This window comes from Fusarium sambucinum, chromosome II (assembly GCF_050947815.1).
Source record: "Fusarium sambucinum isolate potato_lamoka chromosome II, whole genome shotgun sequence".
Classification (NCBI taxonomy): domain Eukaryota; kingdom Fungi; phylum Ascomycota; class Sordariomycetes; order Hypocreales; family Nectriaceae; genus Fusarium; species Fusarium sambucinum.
The window spans coordinates 9,488,761-9,504,000 of NC_139293.1; the positions used below are offsets into that span (position 1 = coordinate 9,488,761).

At 46.5% G+C, this 15,240-nt stretch overlaps 7 protein-coding genes across 7 annotated transcripts; 2 read left to right on the plus strand and 5 right to left on the minus strand.

Moving 5' to 3' along the window:
• Window positions 1-94: 94 nt before the first annotated feature.
• Window positions 95-2,302, minus strand: FSST1_010086 (uncharacterized protein; the record flags this gene model as incomplete). The annotated part of the gene is made up of 4 exons (XM_083227120.1): window positions 95-172; window positions 231-857; window positions 910-1,849; window positions 2,052-2,302. 4 exons carry the CDS (start codon window positions 2,300-2,302, stop codon window positions 95-97), a joined length of 1,896 nt encoding a protein of 631 aa, XP_083086047.1.
• Window positions 2,303-2,643: 341 nt separating this feature from the next.
• On the minus strand, window positions 2,644-3,570 carry FSST1_010087 (Pyruvate/Phosphoenolpyruvate kinase-like domain-containing protein; the record flags this gene model as incomplete). Its single annotated transcript, XM_083227121.1, has 1 exon — window positions 2,644-3,570. The coding sequence occupies one exon, from the start codon at window positions 3,568-3,570 to the stop codon at window positions 2,644-2,646; it is 927 nt and encodes a 308-aa protein (XP_083086048.1).
• A 643-nt stretch (window positions 3,571-4,213) lies between these two features.
• FSST1_010088 (D-isomer specific 2-hydroxyacid dehydrogenase) lies at window positions 4,214-5,194 on the plus strand (the record flags this gene model as incomplete). Its single annotated transcript, XM_083227122.1, has 1 exon — window positions 4,214-5,194. One exon carries the CDS (start codon window positions 4,214-4,216, stop codon window positions 5,192-5,194), a length of 981 nt encoding a protein of 326 aa, XP_083086049.1.
• Window positions 5,195-5,433: 239 nt separating this feature from the next.
• On the plus strand, window positions 5,434-7,783 carry FSST1_010089 (transcription factor domain-containing protein; the record flags this gene model as incomplete). Its single annotated transcript, XM_083227123.1, has 5 exons — window positions 5,434-5,606; window positions 5,660-5,836; window positions 5,942-6,094; window positions 6,139-6,440; window positions 6,486-7,783. 5 exons carry the CDS (start codon window positions 5,434-5,436, stop codon window positions 7,781-7,783), a joined length of 2,103 nt encoding a protein of 700 aa, XP_083086050.1.
• A 937-nt stretch (window positions 7,784-8,720) lies between these two features.
• Window positions 8,721-10,455, minus strand: FSST1_010090 (general substrate transporter; the record flags this gene model as incomplete). Its single annotated transcript, XM_083227124.1, has 3 exons — window positions 8,721-9,902; window positions 9,950-10,152; window positions 10,203-10,455. The coding sequence occupies 3 exons, from the start codon at window positions 10,453-10,455 to the stop codon at window positions 8,721-8,723; spliced, it is 1,638 nt and encodes a 545-aa protein (XP_083086051.1).
• A 759-nt stretch (window positions 10,456-11,214) lies between these two features.
• FSST1_010091 (SMP-30/gluconolactonase/LRE family protein) lies at window positions 11,215-12,202 on the minus strand (the record flags this gene model as incomplete). The annotated part of the gene is made up of 2 exons (XM_083227126.1): window positions 11,215-11,847; window positions 11,915-12,202. The coding sequence occupies 2 exons, from the start codon at window positions 12,200-12,202 to the stop codon at window positions 11,215-11,217; spliced, it is 921 nt and encodes a 306-aa protein (XP_083086052.1).
• Window positions 12,203-13,153: 951 nt separating this feature from the next.
• On the minus strand, window positions 13,154-14,434 carry FSST1_010092 (glycosyl hydrolase; the record flags this gene model as incomplete). Its single annotated transcript, XM_083227127.1, has 2 exons — window positions 13,154-13,252; window positions 13,298-14,434. The coding sequence occupies 2 exons, from the start codon at window positions 14,432-14,434 to the stop codon at window positions 13,154-13,156; spliced, it is 1,236 nt and encodes a 411-aa protein (XP_083086053.1).
• Between the last annotated feature and the right edge of the window lie 806 nt (window positions 14,435-15,240).

Genomic DNA, 15,240 nt, shown 5'->3' on the forward strand with positions numbered 1-15,240 from the left:
ACGGCGTGGGGCCGGAGTAGGGTGTGAGTTGGGGTAACCGCCGTAGTATCGGCGTCGGAACAGGCCATCTGTTCGGGTCAAAGCAAATGGCTGATCAACTCAAAGAAGCATAGTTTTGAACCAAAGACCGGAGGTGGCTGGGAATCTCTGGCGGTATGAACTCTAGGTATTCCTAGTCACTTGTTCAGTAAACTTTAATTTTAAACCCTTGACTCGCGCTGTATACGTACCTGAACACTAGCTGGGCCTTCCATGATCTTGGTTGACAGTGACAACAGGAACTGCTGGAATACGCCAATGGCAACGAACCTTGTCGAGCACTGCGTTAGTAGGACAGAAGCTTTGTTCACCACTTCAAATGTCTGTGCGAACCCTTGCTGATTTGGGTGGGGTGCTTCCTGCACGAGACATACATAAAAAACTGCAGCTGCCAAGATGTTGTAGGCGTCCAAGAACGATACCGCCACCGTGTTGTTCGCCGACTTACTGTAAAGTCTTTCGATCAAACTCTTGCAAGAATTGATAGCGTCGGTCTTGATGTCCGGAGAATCTCCGATGGCCAACAAAGAGTTGGTTACGGTGCTGGATGGAGGGTTGACTATTAGAACTATTGCCCGACAAGCCAGCTGATCTAAAGAATCAAGTGGATAACCACGTGGAAAGGCAGTTTCATTTATTGGTGGTGGAAACTCTCGCCAGAAACAAAGGTTACTGTATGAGAATACCGGACTGGGCTCATGCCTTCCACAGATGTCTGATATGAGCTGAGCATGAATTACAAGGTGTCGACTATGAGCAAGCTTGTTTCTCACTGCTGCAGATAAGTCTGATTCATCATCGTTTGGGACTTCAGGTATCTGCACAATTATTGTCAGTGAGACTTTTCAACATGGGAGCTTTTGCATTTACAGAAACTGAGATGTCTTCATCAGTAATGCCAAAAGGTCTACCCATGCAAGATGCTAAAGAGCGATCAAGCAGGTAGACTGTCCAGAAGATCCAATCACTTCTATAGGCGGTATCAGGTCCAAGACGGTCCTGCGGAATGGCAGTTTTATGCAAACCAGCAGCTAGGCAGTTTGTCCATATAAACCCCATTAGGTGCCAAGTAGAGCCTCCGGAGGGATTAAACATAGAAAATACAGCCAGTAGTAGCATGCAATGTAGAGTATCAAATGGCTCTTGGGAATGCAGAATAGACGGCAATAGTTTGATAGCTGCACTGTGGAGATTCGTGGCCAAACCTGTCAAGCGGCTCGTATCTGGTGACATGCTGATCCCAATCGAAACCGCCATGTAAATGTTGAAGAGATAGAGGGAAGGCTTGTCTCTGCCATCTTGGGAGTCAACGACTGCGTCATATTGTTCCATTAAACGACTCTCGTCAATGTGCGGAAGCCATACGCTCCAGTCGATAAAACGTTGTATGTGACTCAGTGTCAGATCACGTGTTAGAATAATTGACTGATCGTCGACCAAAGAAATATGTTGGGAAGAAATGACCGAGGCCTTGGAAGGGTTTTGGCCATCTACAGCGAGGGCTGCTGAGATGGACTCAATTATCGAGAGTTTATGGGGCTCGTTGCCTGTGTTAGCACGAGACTCAGCCATAGCCTTGTTCGACAATAAGCCAATGGCACTCATTGTGTCTTCGACAGTTGACTGGTCGTCACAATTCAACAGAGCATCGCTGACCGGCACATGACGCTCAGTGGAACGACGTCTTTTTCCATTGATGGGAAGTGTATCATCTGAATGGAAAGAGCGTCGAGTCTGGACATGCGATATCTCAGCTTCCTTGACCTTTTGCTCCAATTCAGCGATGCGACGTCTTAGAGACTCGACATAACTATTATTTGTGTTAGCCTTGTCCATCAGAGGTTGTAGAATACAAAGCCCATAGCCTAAAAGCTGAGAGTGTAGCCATAAGTGATCTAAAGCTCTACTACAAATAGCATAAATTGACGTAGTAATTTTGTCTCTTATGCTTCTAGCGGCAAACCTCTCATACAGTGGAGGTTTGTGGTTGATTGGTGTCAATATGAACTTACCCATTAACCCTGGCAGGGGTAAGCCCAGTTTCTTCAGCATCAAAATCGAATTGCTGAGAGCGAGCGATGCACTCCACTCCCAGAGTAGCGCATGATGTGCAGGCTGGGCGTATCCTATCACACTTCTGTTTCCTCTTGAAGCATCGCTGGCAAGCGACCCTATTCTTGGTTTGTGACAAACTGGGGTTGTCACTGGCTTGTGCATGGTTGGAGTCTGAGACTTCAGAACGTTCTCGCCAATCAGTTGTCATGTTGAGCTTTGTTAGGGACGTGATGAAAACGGATCTATTCCGAGGGGAAATCTGGGGATGATGCAGCTTTATCGGAGATAATCCTATGTGATCACGTGTGTGGTCGAAAGAGGTTAGAAGATTGGGACAGTACGAGAGGAACCGTTGGGATGAAGAGATTGTCAATTAGAAAAGTTAGCCACAAGGATCATAAGAGACTAAATTACTAGGCCACTTTATGCTATTTAGACCACATTTCTTAGGCTATTTATTTCTGTCAACTAACACCAAAAAGTCAATTCTTCTGCTACTATACAAACAACATCTAACTAAATTTCACTGGATCAATTCGTAAACCGTTTCTATGCTGTCACAGCCACACCATTGGTAGTTCCATTCGTGAACCCATTAGTGGTTCCATTTTTGTGCCCGTTCGTGATTCCGTTTCCGTTCGTGGCCTTGACGGATGTATCATTTGTTTGTGCGGCCTTGACAGACTCGTTCAAAGCTGCCATCTCAGTCGCCCTCTTGGTGGCGGCTCCCATGAGTAGAGGACCGTCCGTGGCTGACATGACCCATCTTGCGCCCATCTTGCAAAACTTCTCAACAAGGTCGAGTCGGGCGTGAAGACCTCCAACACCAGCCCACTTCCCGTGCTTCTTGCAGGCGGCAATAGTACGCTCGTAAGCCTCTGTCAGGCGAGGATTCTCGTAATCTCCAGGGATACCCATCTCGGCAGTCAAGTCGTTTGTGCCGATTAGCAGGGAATCAACGCCGGGGAGTGCAGCAATCTCGTCCACCAGTTCCAGAGCCTCAAGTGTCTCGATCATGGGGATGACAAGGGTGGCTTCGTTGGTGACGGGGTTGGAGACCTTTGCAGGGATGGACCGAAACTGGTGTTGCGGTAGGCCATTGGTAGAGCTTCTAAAGCCAATGGGCTGGAACTTGGCAGCATTGACCACGTCCTGGGCGTCTTGGACGGAGCGGATATGAGGTACAACAACGCCAAGTGCGCCACCGTCGAGGACCTTTGAGACAAAGAAGGAGTCCTTACTGGGTACTCGGACGATGGGGGAGATGCCACAATATAGTGCTGCAACACATAACTGGCTCGTTGACTCAAGATCCAATGATGAATGCTCGCATTCGATGAATAATCCGGAGTAGCCGGCTGTCTTGGCCATGCCAACAATTTCTATGCTCTTGCACAACTTAATAGTCATGGTGTACGCGACCTCATCTCTGAGCATTGTTTCGCGCATGGAGTGGGGAATTGGTGCAACAGCCATTGTGAATGATGATTATGCTTTTTTGACAGAAAAAAGAATGTAATGGATGATAAAGTCAGCTCAGATGGTTAGGCTTTGTGGATAGTGATTAGATTGGTAGTGAAGATGTGATGTGATGTTGAATGTAAATACAGCCAAGGTGATACCGACCGGTATTAATATACGGTTCGAAACAAACTCGAAGAGAGAGATATGCTACTACAAACCGTTATCAACTGTCGATTTGTCCACTTGCCCCATTTCTCCCACATTGCGTTAGTCTTCCTATGGTGATTGTCACTAATTGTCCATGTCGAAGATGTTAGAGCCGATACATGGAACCGAGCAATGCGGTGTCGGAGTGGGGCCGTACCAAGCTCCAAGGCGCATTGGACTTTTTCCGTCGCATATTCACCGATAGAGACATACCCGCGGGAGACATTGCATGCGGAAAGGCAACGATCAACGGTAATACGAGCAATGGCCGAACGATATCATTCCGACCCATCTTGAGAATTATGTAAAAGATATATAGATAAAAATGCAAGTCATCGAGCTTCCTGTTGCTCCAAACACAGCATTTCCCTCACAAGTCACCAACCTCAATTTGTATCCCACTCAATCCTCCAATTACTTCTCTACTTCTGACTTAACTCTCCTCATCATGGCTCCAGGTATCATAGAAGGAAACCCCCCAGACAGTCTCTCCTCTGCCTCTGGGAAGCCCACTGTCTACCTCCTTGACACATTCCATCCCCAAGTCCTCGCCTATGCCAAAGAGAACTTTGATGCCATCACAACAGATGATCCTCGCCATAGCCAATGGCGGCAAGAGGCACGCTATCTACTCGTTAGGTCTTCTCGCTTAACGGCACAGGACATCAAGTCATGCCCCAATTTGATCGCCATTGGCAAGCAGGGAGTTGGAATCGACAAAATTGACAAAAATGCTTGCGATGCTCGTGGCATTAAAATTTTCAATACCCCTGGCGTAAATGCACGGGCAGTTGCTGAGCTTGTTTTGACTCTTGCCACTGCTTCTGCCCGTCAAGTCGGCACCATCATCGCCAAGCAGTCATCTGGCATTCTTGTCCCCAAGGAGAAGTGCTCTGGCTTGATTCTCCATGAAAAGACCCTGGGTATCCTAGGAATGGGTAATATCGGCAAATGCGTTGCCAAGATCTTCAGAGGTGCTTTTGACGCAGAAGTCGTTGCATACGATCCTTTCCTGCCTGCGGACGCTTGGGCAGATATTCCCCACAGACGCGCTACTTCGGTGGAGGAGGTCTTGAGGTCATCAGATGTTATCACTGTGCACATGCCATTGACCCCCGAGACAAGGAATCTCATTGACTATGATCAAATGAAGAAGATGAAGAAGACTGCCATTGTCATCAACACTGCACGAGGTGGCATCATCAACGAGGCTGATCTCAAGCAAGCTTTGTCAGAAGGTCTTATCTGGGGAGCAGGCCTTGACTGCCATGAAGAAGAACCGCCGAGCTACGAGAGATACAGTTCTCTTTGGGAGGGTGGAAAAGTAGTTTCGACACCACATATCGGAGCCGCCACAGCCGAGACACAGATGCAAACAGGAATGGCAGCAGCGAGATATCTGTTGGAATTCGCATTGAGCAATGCGTAGATTAACCTCCTACGAATAATGTATTATTGATACTTCTGCTTATTTAATATGAGAGACTGCAAATGTAGCTACTATAAATTTCCACACCATTGGCGTTTAGTTTTTTTTGTCTGCGGGGTAAATCACGTGAAATGAACCAAAGTACTCGCCGCATTCTCTCTAATAAGTCTAATCCCCAGGTGGCTGGTAAATGACGTTGAGTTCTAGGTATTTCTACCTTCGGATATATCAAAATCACAATGATGTCTTCATTACCTACGCGCCTTCCTCGATTGCCAGCGTGTCAGGCATGCGCCCAAAGAAAGACGAAGTGCGACAATGGCCGACCGAGTTGTTCTTCATGTGAGAGAACTGGCCTCGAATGTCTTATTTTAACTCCAGACGGAGATGGTAATACCCAACTATCTAGAGCGTGAGACTTTTATTCCTTGTACAGTACCTGGAAAGAGCTGACAAATGACTCAGGATGATTGATGAATTAGAAAAGAAAGAACAGGCTTTGTCTGAAAGGCTACGAGAACTCGAGACCAGCGCGGCAGCCCATGACCCAGGTACTACAGATACCTTGAGTCCGGACGACCGACATGGGAGAAACTCGATAGCAGCTTCTTCGCCAGCAACACGAGAAGGGGCTAGTATAAGGTACATACCTCTTCAAGATCTACCTGGCCCGAATCTTGGCCTCTGAGTTTGAGGGTATGAACTAAATAGTATGGACTTACCTACTGATTTCGTCTCTTATGTTAGTTTTATTGCACACCTTTTCTCTGACGCAAACTGGAGAAGGTCTCATGCCAGTTTGCTGCGAACACTGGCCGATGCACCAACCGTGGGAGATGTATCAATAGCCCCCTGCTCGTTACCATCAGCGGCTGAGACACAGATGCTTTTTGAGAAATAGTGAGTGTCATATTCCGTTGCGTATACATCTCTAATTGAGATAGCTTGAGCTGGGCACACATACAGAATCCGTTTCTCTTGCGTCGAAGTATATGGTCACTTCACCAACGTCTGTTCGACAATCAGGACACTTCTGCTTCCGTGTCTAATCACGACATGTTTAGAGCGTTCATGATTTGCGCCATTGGCTCCGTGCTTCCCTACAGAAACAGAATACATGAGAGACATCCGGGAGCGTACTACAACGCTGCACTGCAGTACATGGGTACTGAACTTCTGACCAGAGGGCTAGACTCTGTTCAGGATCTACTGCTTATATGTAGATTTGGAATCTATCATCCCATCGGTATGTTACACCTGGTATCTAGTTATCTGTCTAACGGCTGTAAAGGTACATCTATATGGGATATGGTGCGAATTTGTGGTCGTCTTTGCATTGAGCTTGGGCTACATAGCAATCCCAACATCCGGGGCGACTTACTACAAACACAACTTAGACGCAGGGTGTTCTGGCAATTCTACCTGATTGACAGGTACAGCTCGACGACACTGGACCGGCCCTTTCTTATCGACGATAACGATATTTCCACCAAATTTCCTGTTGAAGCAAGCGATGAGGAGCTGGAAGCAGCTAACAGCCAAGTGCAATGTCTCGACTCATTTGCCACCAACCGTGAGCCCAATGTACAGAATGAGATGACCGTCTTCTTTGTGTCGTTGAGGCTTCGACGTGTGTCATCACGTATCCAGACTGAGTTCTCCAAGCTACGGCGCAAGGTCACTAATTCCCCATCGAAACATCTTCTTCCTGGCCGCATTCATGTGGTCATGTCTAAGCTTTTACAAGACTTACAGGATTGGAGGAACAATACCCCCATCATTCAAGACCCTAGTTGTCTATATGAGACTCAAGAGTGGTACGACCTTCTGCTTGCTCGAGAACGATTGTCTGTTTTACGAAGAGCCATAGACCTCGTGCCGAAATTTAATGGATCACCGCCAAAAGGAATATTGACCGTCTTTCTAAGATCTGCGCTAGAGACTATTGATCGCTATCACAGTCTATGGTGCCAGAAGAGACAAATGATGACACACACAAGAAGCTACTTTCATATTCTTTTCACGGCAGGGCTATCAGTCATGTACTGTACCTCTGTATCAAAGACGATCGCAGCGGAGGACCTACGTGCCTCATATGGAGGATTGCTGCGGTGCCGAGAGCTTCTGACTAGCGTTGCTAAACAGCTTCCTGATTCCAAAAACTACGTCTCTGTTTTCGAGGCACTCCTTCGAGATGTATCACAGAGGCTGTGGCCAAAAGAAAGCGAGTCAAATCTCCCAGCTGATGCCTCTCTGGCAGTATCGGCCGGCTCAGCAGGCCAGATCTACTCCAACGACCTTGGGAACTTTGCCAACGAGTTCCCTCAACATATAGTTACAGACTCACTACCTTCTGATGTGGACAACATGTCGAATTTTGCAACGGGCCGCGACTTCTTCGATCAGAGTGTGCTTGGCCCCGTGAATCAGTTTACAGCTCCAATGCAAGCAGATAATGACATCAATCCTGAGGGAATCAATTGGGCACTCATGAACTACGACTCACTGTGGAATATGGAATCTGCCTTAGGTCAATATGTTTATGGAGACCCTACCAATACTGGTGTCTGGGAAGGGTTTGAGTTCTAGAATACGTTATATACTGCTATCGATAAATAGAATTTGGTTAGATCATTCCTTCTTAAGGTATTACTTCTTTTTTATTGATTAAGTGACTCTATTATTACTTTTTTCTTCTTCTTTTTCTTCTTCTTTTTCTTCTTCTTTTTCTTCTTCTTTTTCTTCTTCTTTTTCTTCTTCTTTTTCTTCTTCTTTTTCTTCTTCTTTTTCTTCTTCTTTTTCTTCTTCTTTTTCTTCTTCTTTTTCTTCTTCTTTTTCTTCTTCTTTTTCTTCTTCTTTTTCTTCTTCTTTTTCTTCTTCTTTTTCTTTAGCATCAGGTAACCGAGTCCCGGTTCTTGTCTTGCCGTTTCCCGGCCAAGCCCCTGAAGTAGAACGATGGGAATGGTTCGCCAGCCAGTTCGCCGAGCCTAATCAATGCTGAGGCCGAAACCAAAGACCCTGAAGTGGTGCTGAAGCCTAGGAGCAACTTGAGCACGCCATCGCAGAACAAGAAGCAGAACAAGCCATCGAAGACAGACTCTACTCGCATCTGCCTAAAGCACTCGCCGAGTTCAAGTCAACGAGAGAGCCTGTCGCCGAGACGCTGGAGTGGTCTGGGGCCCGGTGGGAGTGGTTATGTAGATTTAAGGAATTGGCAGTTGTTCCTTACTGTAGGTAGATAAAATCTGACCAAGTTGGCGAACAGAAACCGACGGAATCGACTCCAATTAAGTGAACCCAGTTATTTTAACTACTCCGAACAGAGAGACCTCTTCTGAGAAACTGATGTCACAATCCATCAAATGGTATCAGGCTTAAGGTGTAGAAGCGTCAGATAAGTCAGATTCGTCAGCATTGAACATAACTCAGATAGAGTGCCATACATATAAGTACTTAGATGACCAGATAGATTTACAAACTGATCCCTTTCCCTATCGCCAAACAACAGAGTTTTCGATTGTCCTTCTTAATAGCGGTTCTCGACATGCTTTGAGACAACAGACTCCTGGTCCTTCATGTCAGGCTCCAAGATCTCACGGGCAACAGGCTTCAGGTCATCCGCAGTAGGGTATGCAATCTTGTGTACAGTGTACCAAGGCCTCTCAAACAACTTGTCCATACTCTCGAGAGATCGTCCAGAGGTCTCAGGCATAGCGAAGTAAACATAGATTAACGAGCAAGTGGCGATGCTCATGAAGAACATGAAAGCACCGTATCTCTCAGTCGCAGCCAACAGTGAAGGCATGGCACGCGAGCAGCCAAAGTAGAACGCCCAGTGCGCGGCCATAAGCACGGAGACGTTGATGGAGCGGATGCGAATGGGAAAGACTTCGGCAGACACAAGATATGGAATAGAGAACCATCCAATAGACCATCCGATGGCATGGATGTAAATGGCTGCAATGGCTGCGCGGCTGGCTGCCATGGAAGAGGAACTGGCCTCAATCTCCTCAGGAGTCCAACCGTTGGTGACTTTGAGGTAAGCTCCAACAAATGCCAAAGTTAAAATCTGAATAGTGATACCAGTCATAAGGGATCGACGTCGGCCGATGAAATCGATGACAAAAATAGAGAACAGTAGAACCGAGACAAACTTCAAAATTGCATAACAACCTGTTGCAAGAAATCTTGCTTCTGTGCCCTCGATCCCAAGATATCCAAAGATTGTTGGACTATATTGTGTAATCGCATTTGCGCCGCTCCATTGACCGAAAAGATGGCATGCAAACATGAGGGTGAAGCGTCGACGGTTGCTGACATCAACAAATGTTTCTTTGATGAGATCCCAGGTGTTCGCGCCCGCAACAACCTCAATCTCGTGATTCAGCTGTGACTCAATGCCCTGGAACTCGCTCTGGACATAGGGATGGTCCTCTGGAAGCCCTCGAAATCTTGACAAGACTGCAAGTGCTTCAGTCTTCTTGTTCTGGCTGAGCAAGAATCGAGGTGTTTCGGGTGTAAAGAAAGTGCCAACACCCCAAATCAAGGCAGGGATCAGTTGTAGAGCAGTAGGTAACTGCCATTGGAGGCTTGTTCCTGCATGGTATTTCGTAACACCGTAGTTGAAGAAGAATCCGAAGACAACACCCAATTGTTGACAGCATGTATATTGAAGAGTCAAGAGACCTCGGATCGGTTGGGGAGATATCTAGACAGTTAGCTAAAAGCAGGGCTGCGTAGTTGCGAATAACATACCTCTGCAATGTAGACCGAAGGAAGAACTGTAGTCGCGCCAATCCCGATTCCAGAGATCACACGCGTGGCGTAAAGGTCACCGAGGTTATTACTGAAAGTTTGACCAAAAACTCCAGCCATATAGACGACAGTGAAGAACTGGAACGTTCTTGTGCGACCGAAGCGTTGCGTAAGCCATACACAACCCAAACAACCAAAGACAGCTGAGCCTACTTTTAGCGACACATAGCGATAAGTGCGTATTGAGACGAACCTCCTGCGGTGGCAATTGCCACGATCCAGCCTTTGGTGTTGGCATACTCGTGGTCGGTTTGGTTCTTGATTCCGAAATGCTCTTTGAAGATGTCCATAATGACGAGAGAGGCGATGTTACCTTCATCGAAACCTTTGGCAACACCTGAGAAACTCCAGATCCATGTGCAAGCCAGAAGATACCAGTTGAAAATCTCTTTTGGGCTATCTTGAATCGCCCGCTTTGTAGCTTTGATCATATTTGGTCGCGCCATTGTCAAGAATCAAGCTCGTTGCTACCAGTGAAACCTTTGGGCAGGAAACAAAAAGAAGAAATGGTAGCGATGACAGAGATGGTGCTTGGAGCGAATATTGCCAAGAATATATTGTTCAACGGCTTTCCTAGGGCGAAATGGCCCAAGCGTGGAAAGAATCGCATCGCTGAGTACGAAGGCGGGGTTGGCCGACGATGTTAGTTCCCCGAGCTTCCCCAGACCATTTCCCCATGGAGTCGAACACCCCTCATCGGTGTTTTTCCTAGTGCTGTCGGACTTGACCCGGGTAAAACTTTCATGACAGTGGATCTCAACCGGGTCATTTGCCGTGAGTGACACTTAATCCCTCGTGACGTGTTTGACGAGTCAAGCGAGACGTCGCATTAATCGTGGAGGAACGACGCACTGATGGGGAGGATGATCTGGGGCTAAGTGGCTAGCGGTTGTTAGTAGAAACATCAGCCTCCTAAGTCTTAGGGTATCAAAATAAGTAACCCAAGACCCATGGTCTAAGTCGCATAAATTGACCTACTAATTTCGTCTCTTATGCGTTTAGGGGTCACCTTTTCTAATTTCTTGGTGGAGGGCATGAAATTTGCTATCAAGAACGTGTTTAATGAAACTGGTAGGTCAGAAAGAGCCCTAAACACACCACAAAGAATACCAGGTCTCTCATTCATTCAGGCAACTTGACTCGCGTCGAATCAGATTGGATGTTGCTATTGTTTTGGTCAATCATTATCTGATATGCCAATACTACTATTCATTTTTACTTCGCTTCAAAGACGGTGCAGCGACTGCTCCACGACAATGCCATTCTACCGTCTGAATATTCCCCTCAAGACTATCCGTGATGTACAGCGTCTTGTGCTCGGGCCCTCCAAAGCAGCAGTTTGTAAGATTAATTCCTTTTGATCCACTGACGATCCGTGCTTTGGGTATACCATCCTTGTCAACCACAAAAACTGATCCAAGACTTGGGTGACAGATGAAAAGGTTTCCCTCTTCATCCAATGCAAGTCCATCAGGACCAGCGTTGCCAAATGATTGGAAGAACACGCCAGCTTTGGAAGTTGTTCCGTCGGGGTGTAGGGGCAATCGCCAGACTTGATTTGCTCTTGTCATGGCCACATAGAGAAAGCGTTCGTCGCGAGACAGGACGAGACCATTGGGTGATGGGCCATTGTCAAGAAGTGTATCTAGCTTTCCATCAGGTGACAAGCGGTAGACTCGTCCTGTTGGATCAGTCATCCCGGTTTGTCCTTGATCTGTGAAGTAAAGATTTCCTTTTGAGTCGACGATTAGATCATTTGGACCCTTGAATCGTTCTAGATTCTTTCTTTTGAGCTTCGGGCCTATCTTCCCTGTCTCGGGGTCGAAGGAAAGAATCCCCTATGAGTTCAGTTAGCAATGACTTTAGAATGCATGTAGATTAATATGCCTGCTTATAGTCCGCCACCAACAAATCTCCATCCGCGGTTCCGACAAGGCCATTTGGCTCGCCATCCCAAGTGCAAGCAATTGAAACCTGCTTCTTCTTATCAATTCTCAGGATGCGGCCGTAGGGTATGTCTACAACGTAGAGATTTCCAACGCTGTCAAAGACAGGTCCTTCGAGGAAAATGTGTTGAAAGGAGCCAGTAAACCCCCCGCGCCATTCTGACTCTTGGTCAATGCAACGTTTATCATCAGGGATGCGAAGCCAAACGTCTGCTTTGATCACTGGTGGTGGTGGATAGAAATTCATTCTGAGTTAGAGTAATGATAAAATACAAGTTGCAATAAGACAATAGGCTTTCAAAGTTGATGATGAGAAAGTGATGTCGATTAGTATTTACGTAAGTTAACAATGTGGTGCTTGTGTAATACGGAAGAATTCCGATGGCTTTTCAATGGAGAAACAGGGGACATTACCCAATCATGTTCCTTCCGGTACCGGATATGGTCCTTGGTTCGTCGGAATGAGAAGCCAACTAACGCATGCACTATACCCCACTTTACCTACCCTATTGTTCTTTTTCCATATTTTGTTATTTTATCTCGAAGCTGCAGAGAGTGAGGGATCAAATTATATCTTACTTCCAAGATTTAACGACAGCTAGATTCTCAATTCCCCGGTGGCTTAGCTGATTTAGACAGCGGCTGTTTGTCTGTTAGTTGTATGCTGTATCCATCGAAGACTTTCAGTACCTAACAGTCAAGCCACCAAATAATCAAATCCATCAGAAGGCACACTGGGTAGTAAAAATGATGGCCTCTAAGCTTTAGGGTATAAAAATAAATGATATAAGATCATGGTCTAAACAGCATAAAATAACCTGCTAATTTCGTCTCTTATTCTTCGGGAGACTAACTTTTCCAATACCATAGCCTGGCAGGATATAAGACGGCAATAAAAAGCCCCTTTTGCTGACTGAGTAAGCAACCCGCTTTTTCTATCCTTTTAGAGCTTCAGAAGGTCTCTAGAAGTATCCACAGGCGCTACCGAATTTCGCGAGTTGACACGCTGACGGTACTACTTGGTAGAACATCAGCCTCACCGTGATAAACGAGGGTCAGCGCGTCCATTGAGTTACATATTTAGATAGTAACAGTAATATATAACTAATGCTTAGATAATTGTTATAACGTTTACCCTTTTGACGATCCTATCTATGTACCTTTCTTCTCCCTAGACAAATCTTTGCTAGTGGGTCACTTAAGCCCTCCCTTGATACAGCTCATATTCATAGCTGGAAAACAGAAACGGGGCTACTCCCTTGAGGTCGTTCTCAAACAGCGGCATACTGGCGTAGTACTAAAATATGTCAGCTTGATCAGACAAGATTTGCGAAGAACTAACCTCAAAAGTGCCATTGGAACTTAAGCTACCAGTTTGAACTGTCCACTCCCAAGCCAATGCCCCATCATGCGGGCGAGGCTGAGCAAACGTGGAAGTCATCAATTTGTACCCAGCCAACGCCGACTGGAGATACTTGTCGCCCTTGATATACCCCTTGCGAATGGCTTTGAATAAGCCGTTGGCGAACATGGCGGTACCAGAACTCTCAATGTAGTTTCCGGACTTGCCCTCCATACCAGGATCCATCACGAGCCACCAACCCTTTGTCGTCTTATCTTGAGACGCTACAAGAGCATCGGCTAAAGTGCTTAGGTACTTCAACAAGCGCTTTCGACCCTCGTGTTTCTCAGGGAAGTAGTCGAGGACGTCACAAAGGGCCATGATATACCAGCCCACACCGCGACTCCAGACGTGAGGTGCAGCTCCAGTTTCAGGATCTGCCCAGACTTGTGTTTTACTAGCGTCAAAACCATGAACTGGCAGTCCTTTGGTATGTTCGCTAGACCTCGTAGCAGCATCAATGAGATCGAATTGAAGAGCAATGTCGTCCCAGGCTGTCGTGTTATCAGGCTCAAACTCATAGGTCCAGCGGGCGTAGAAGACATCCAGCATGTAGAAACCATCCAACCACATCTGATCAATGTAGGCAGGGAAGCGATGATAGAAACCTCCATCAGGCGTACGGCCTGTGCGATCAATTTGTTTCCGCATGTGCGTCGCAGCCTTTTTGTAAATCTCCTCCCCTGTGACGTTGTAAATGTCAAGGAAAGTGTGGCCAATGCGGATGTCATCGATGGAATTGCTGTTATTGTACATAAGGACAGTGCCATCGTGTTCGGGGTAGAGGAGAATGTCGGCCCCGCGTTTGACATAGTCGAAATACTTCTTATCTCTGGTTCTCTCATAAGCCAGGAGGATACCCGAGTAAAAGGCAGAGACAGTATAAGCAAGTGTAGGCTCGACTCCGTGCTGGATTTGAGAGTCGGCCATCCAAGTGAGGTATCGCGGCTTGCCCTTGAACTGAGTATGCTTGATCTTTTCGTTGGGTTGGAAGGTGAACCATCCTTGTGGAAGTGTTGTCCCAGCAGCCAGAGCTGTGCTGGCAAAAGCGCCCAGCGCGAACAATGTGGCCTTCATAGTGCCGGCTTATGATAGAAGAATTGCTGAGAAGACTCTGAGAAGCACATTGCGCTGGCTATCGTTAGAGACATGAGGTTTAAATAGTTTCTTGGGGTGATGCATATTAGAAAATTATTGCTGCATCGGTCAATTATCCATCTCAAGGTCTTGGCTTTTCCGCGTCGTCTTTATTCAAACCACGGAGAACTGCCTTATCTGTTCGAGTATTAATTAATTTCAAGGTTCTAGATGGAAGATCGCCGCTTCAATAGTCAATTACGAGATCTAAGAAAGTGGGGTAGAATTAAGCTTAATCTAAATGCAGAGGACTGTTGAAACACGCGACATTTGTGGTGGAAAATTTATCTTCAATGCTACGTTGAATGTGCATCCTGGGACTATCATTCGGAAAAGCAACCACGGAAAACCTGCAATTTTTACATCTTCAGGTGGAGACATGTGAAATGACTGGATTATTTTGTCGGTTGAATGGACATAATTCCGTTGTCTAGAGTCCTACGGAGTTCCGTGCTTCCCAGGAACTAATTTCCCATCAGGCTCCATTGGGAGCAAACCATATATGTACAGCCTTCTTGTCGAATACAGCCTATAGCCTCACTTGCAAGGGGCATCTGCTAGAGTCCCCTTAGGTTCAATGGCAGAAATCTCGGCAAGAACTCATCTTCTTATCCTGCCTCTGTGTAACCAAGGCCATTTCCCCATGTCAATTAATGCTGAGATGTTGACTTCTTCCTTAGCCTCGTTCATGGAGGAGTTATTTGCCACGATGTAAATGCCTAAAGTGTCGCCACATCTGAGCAATG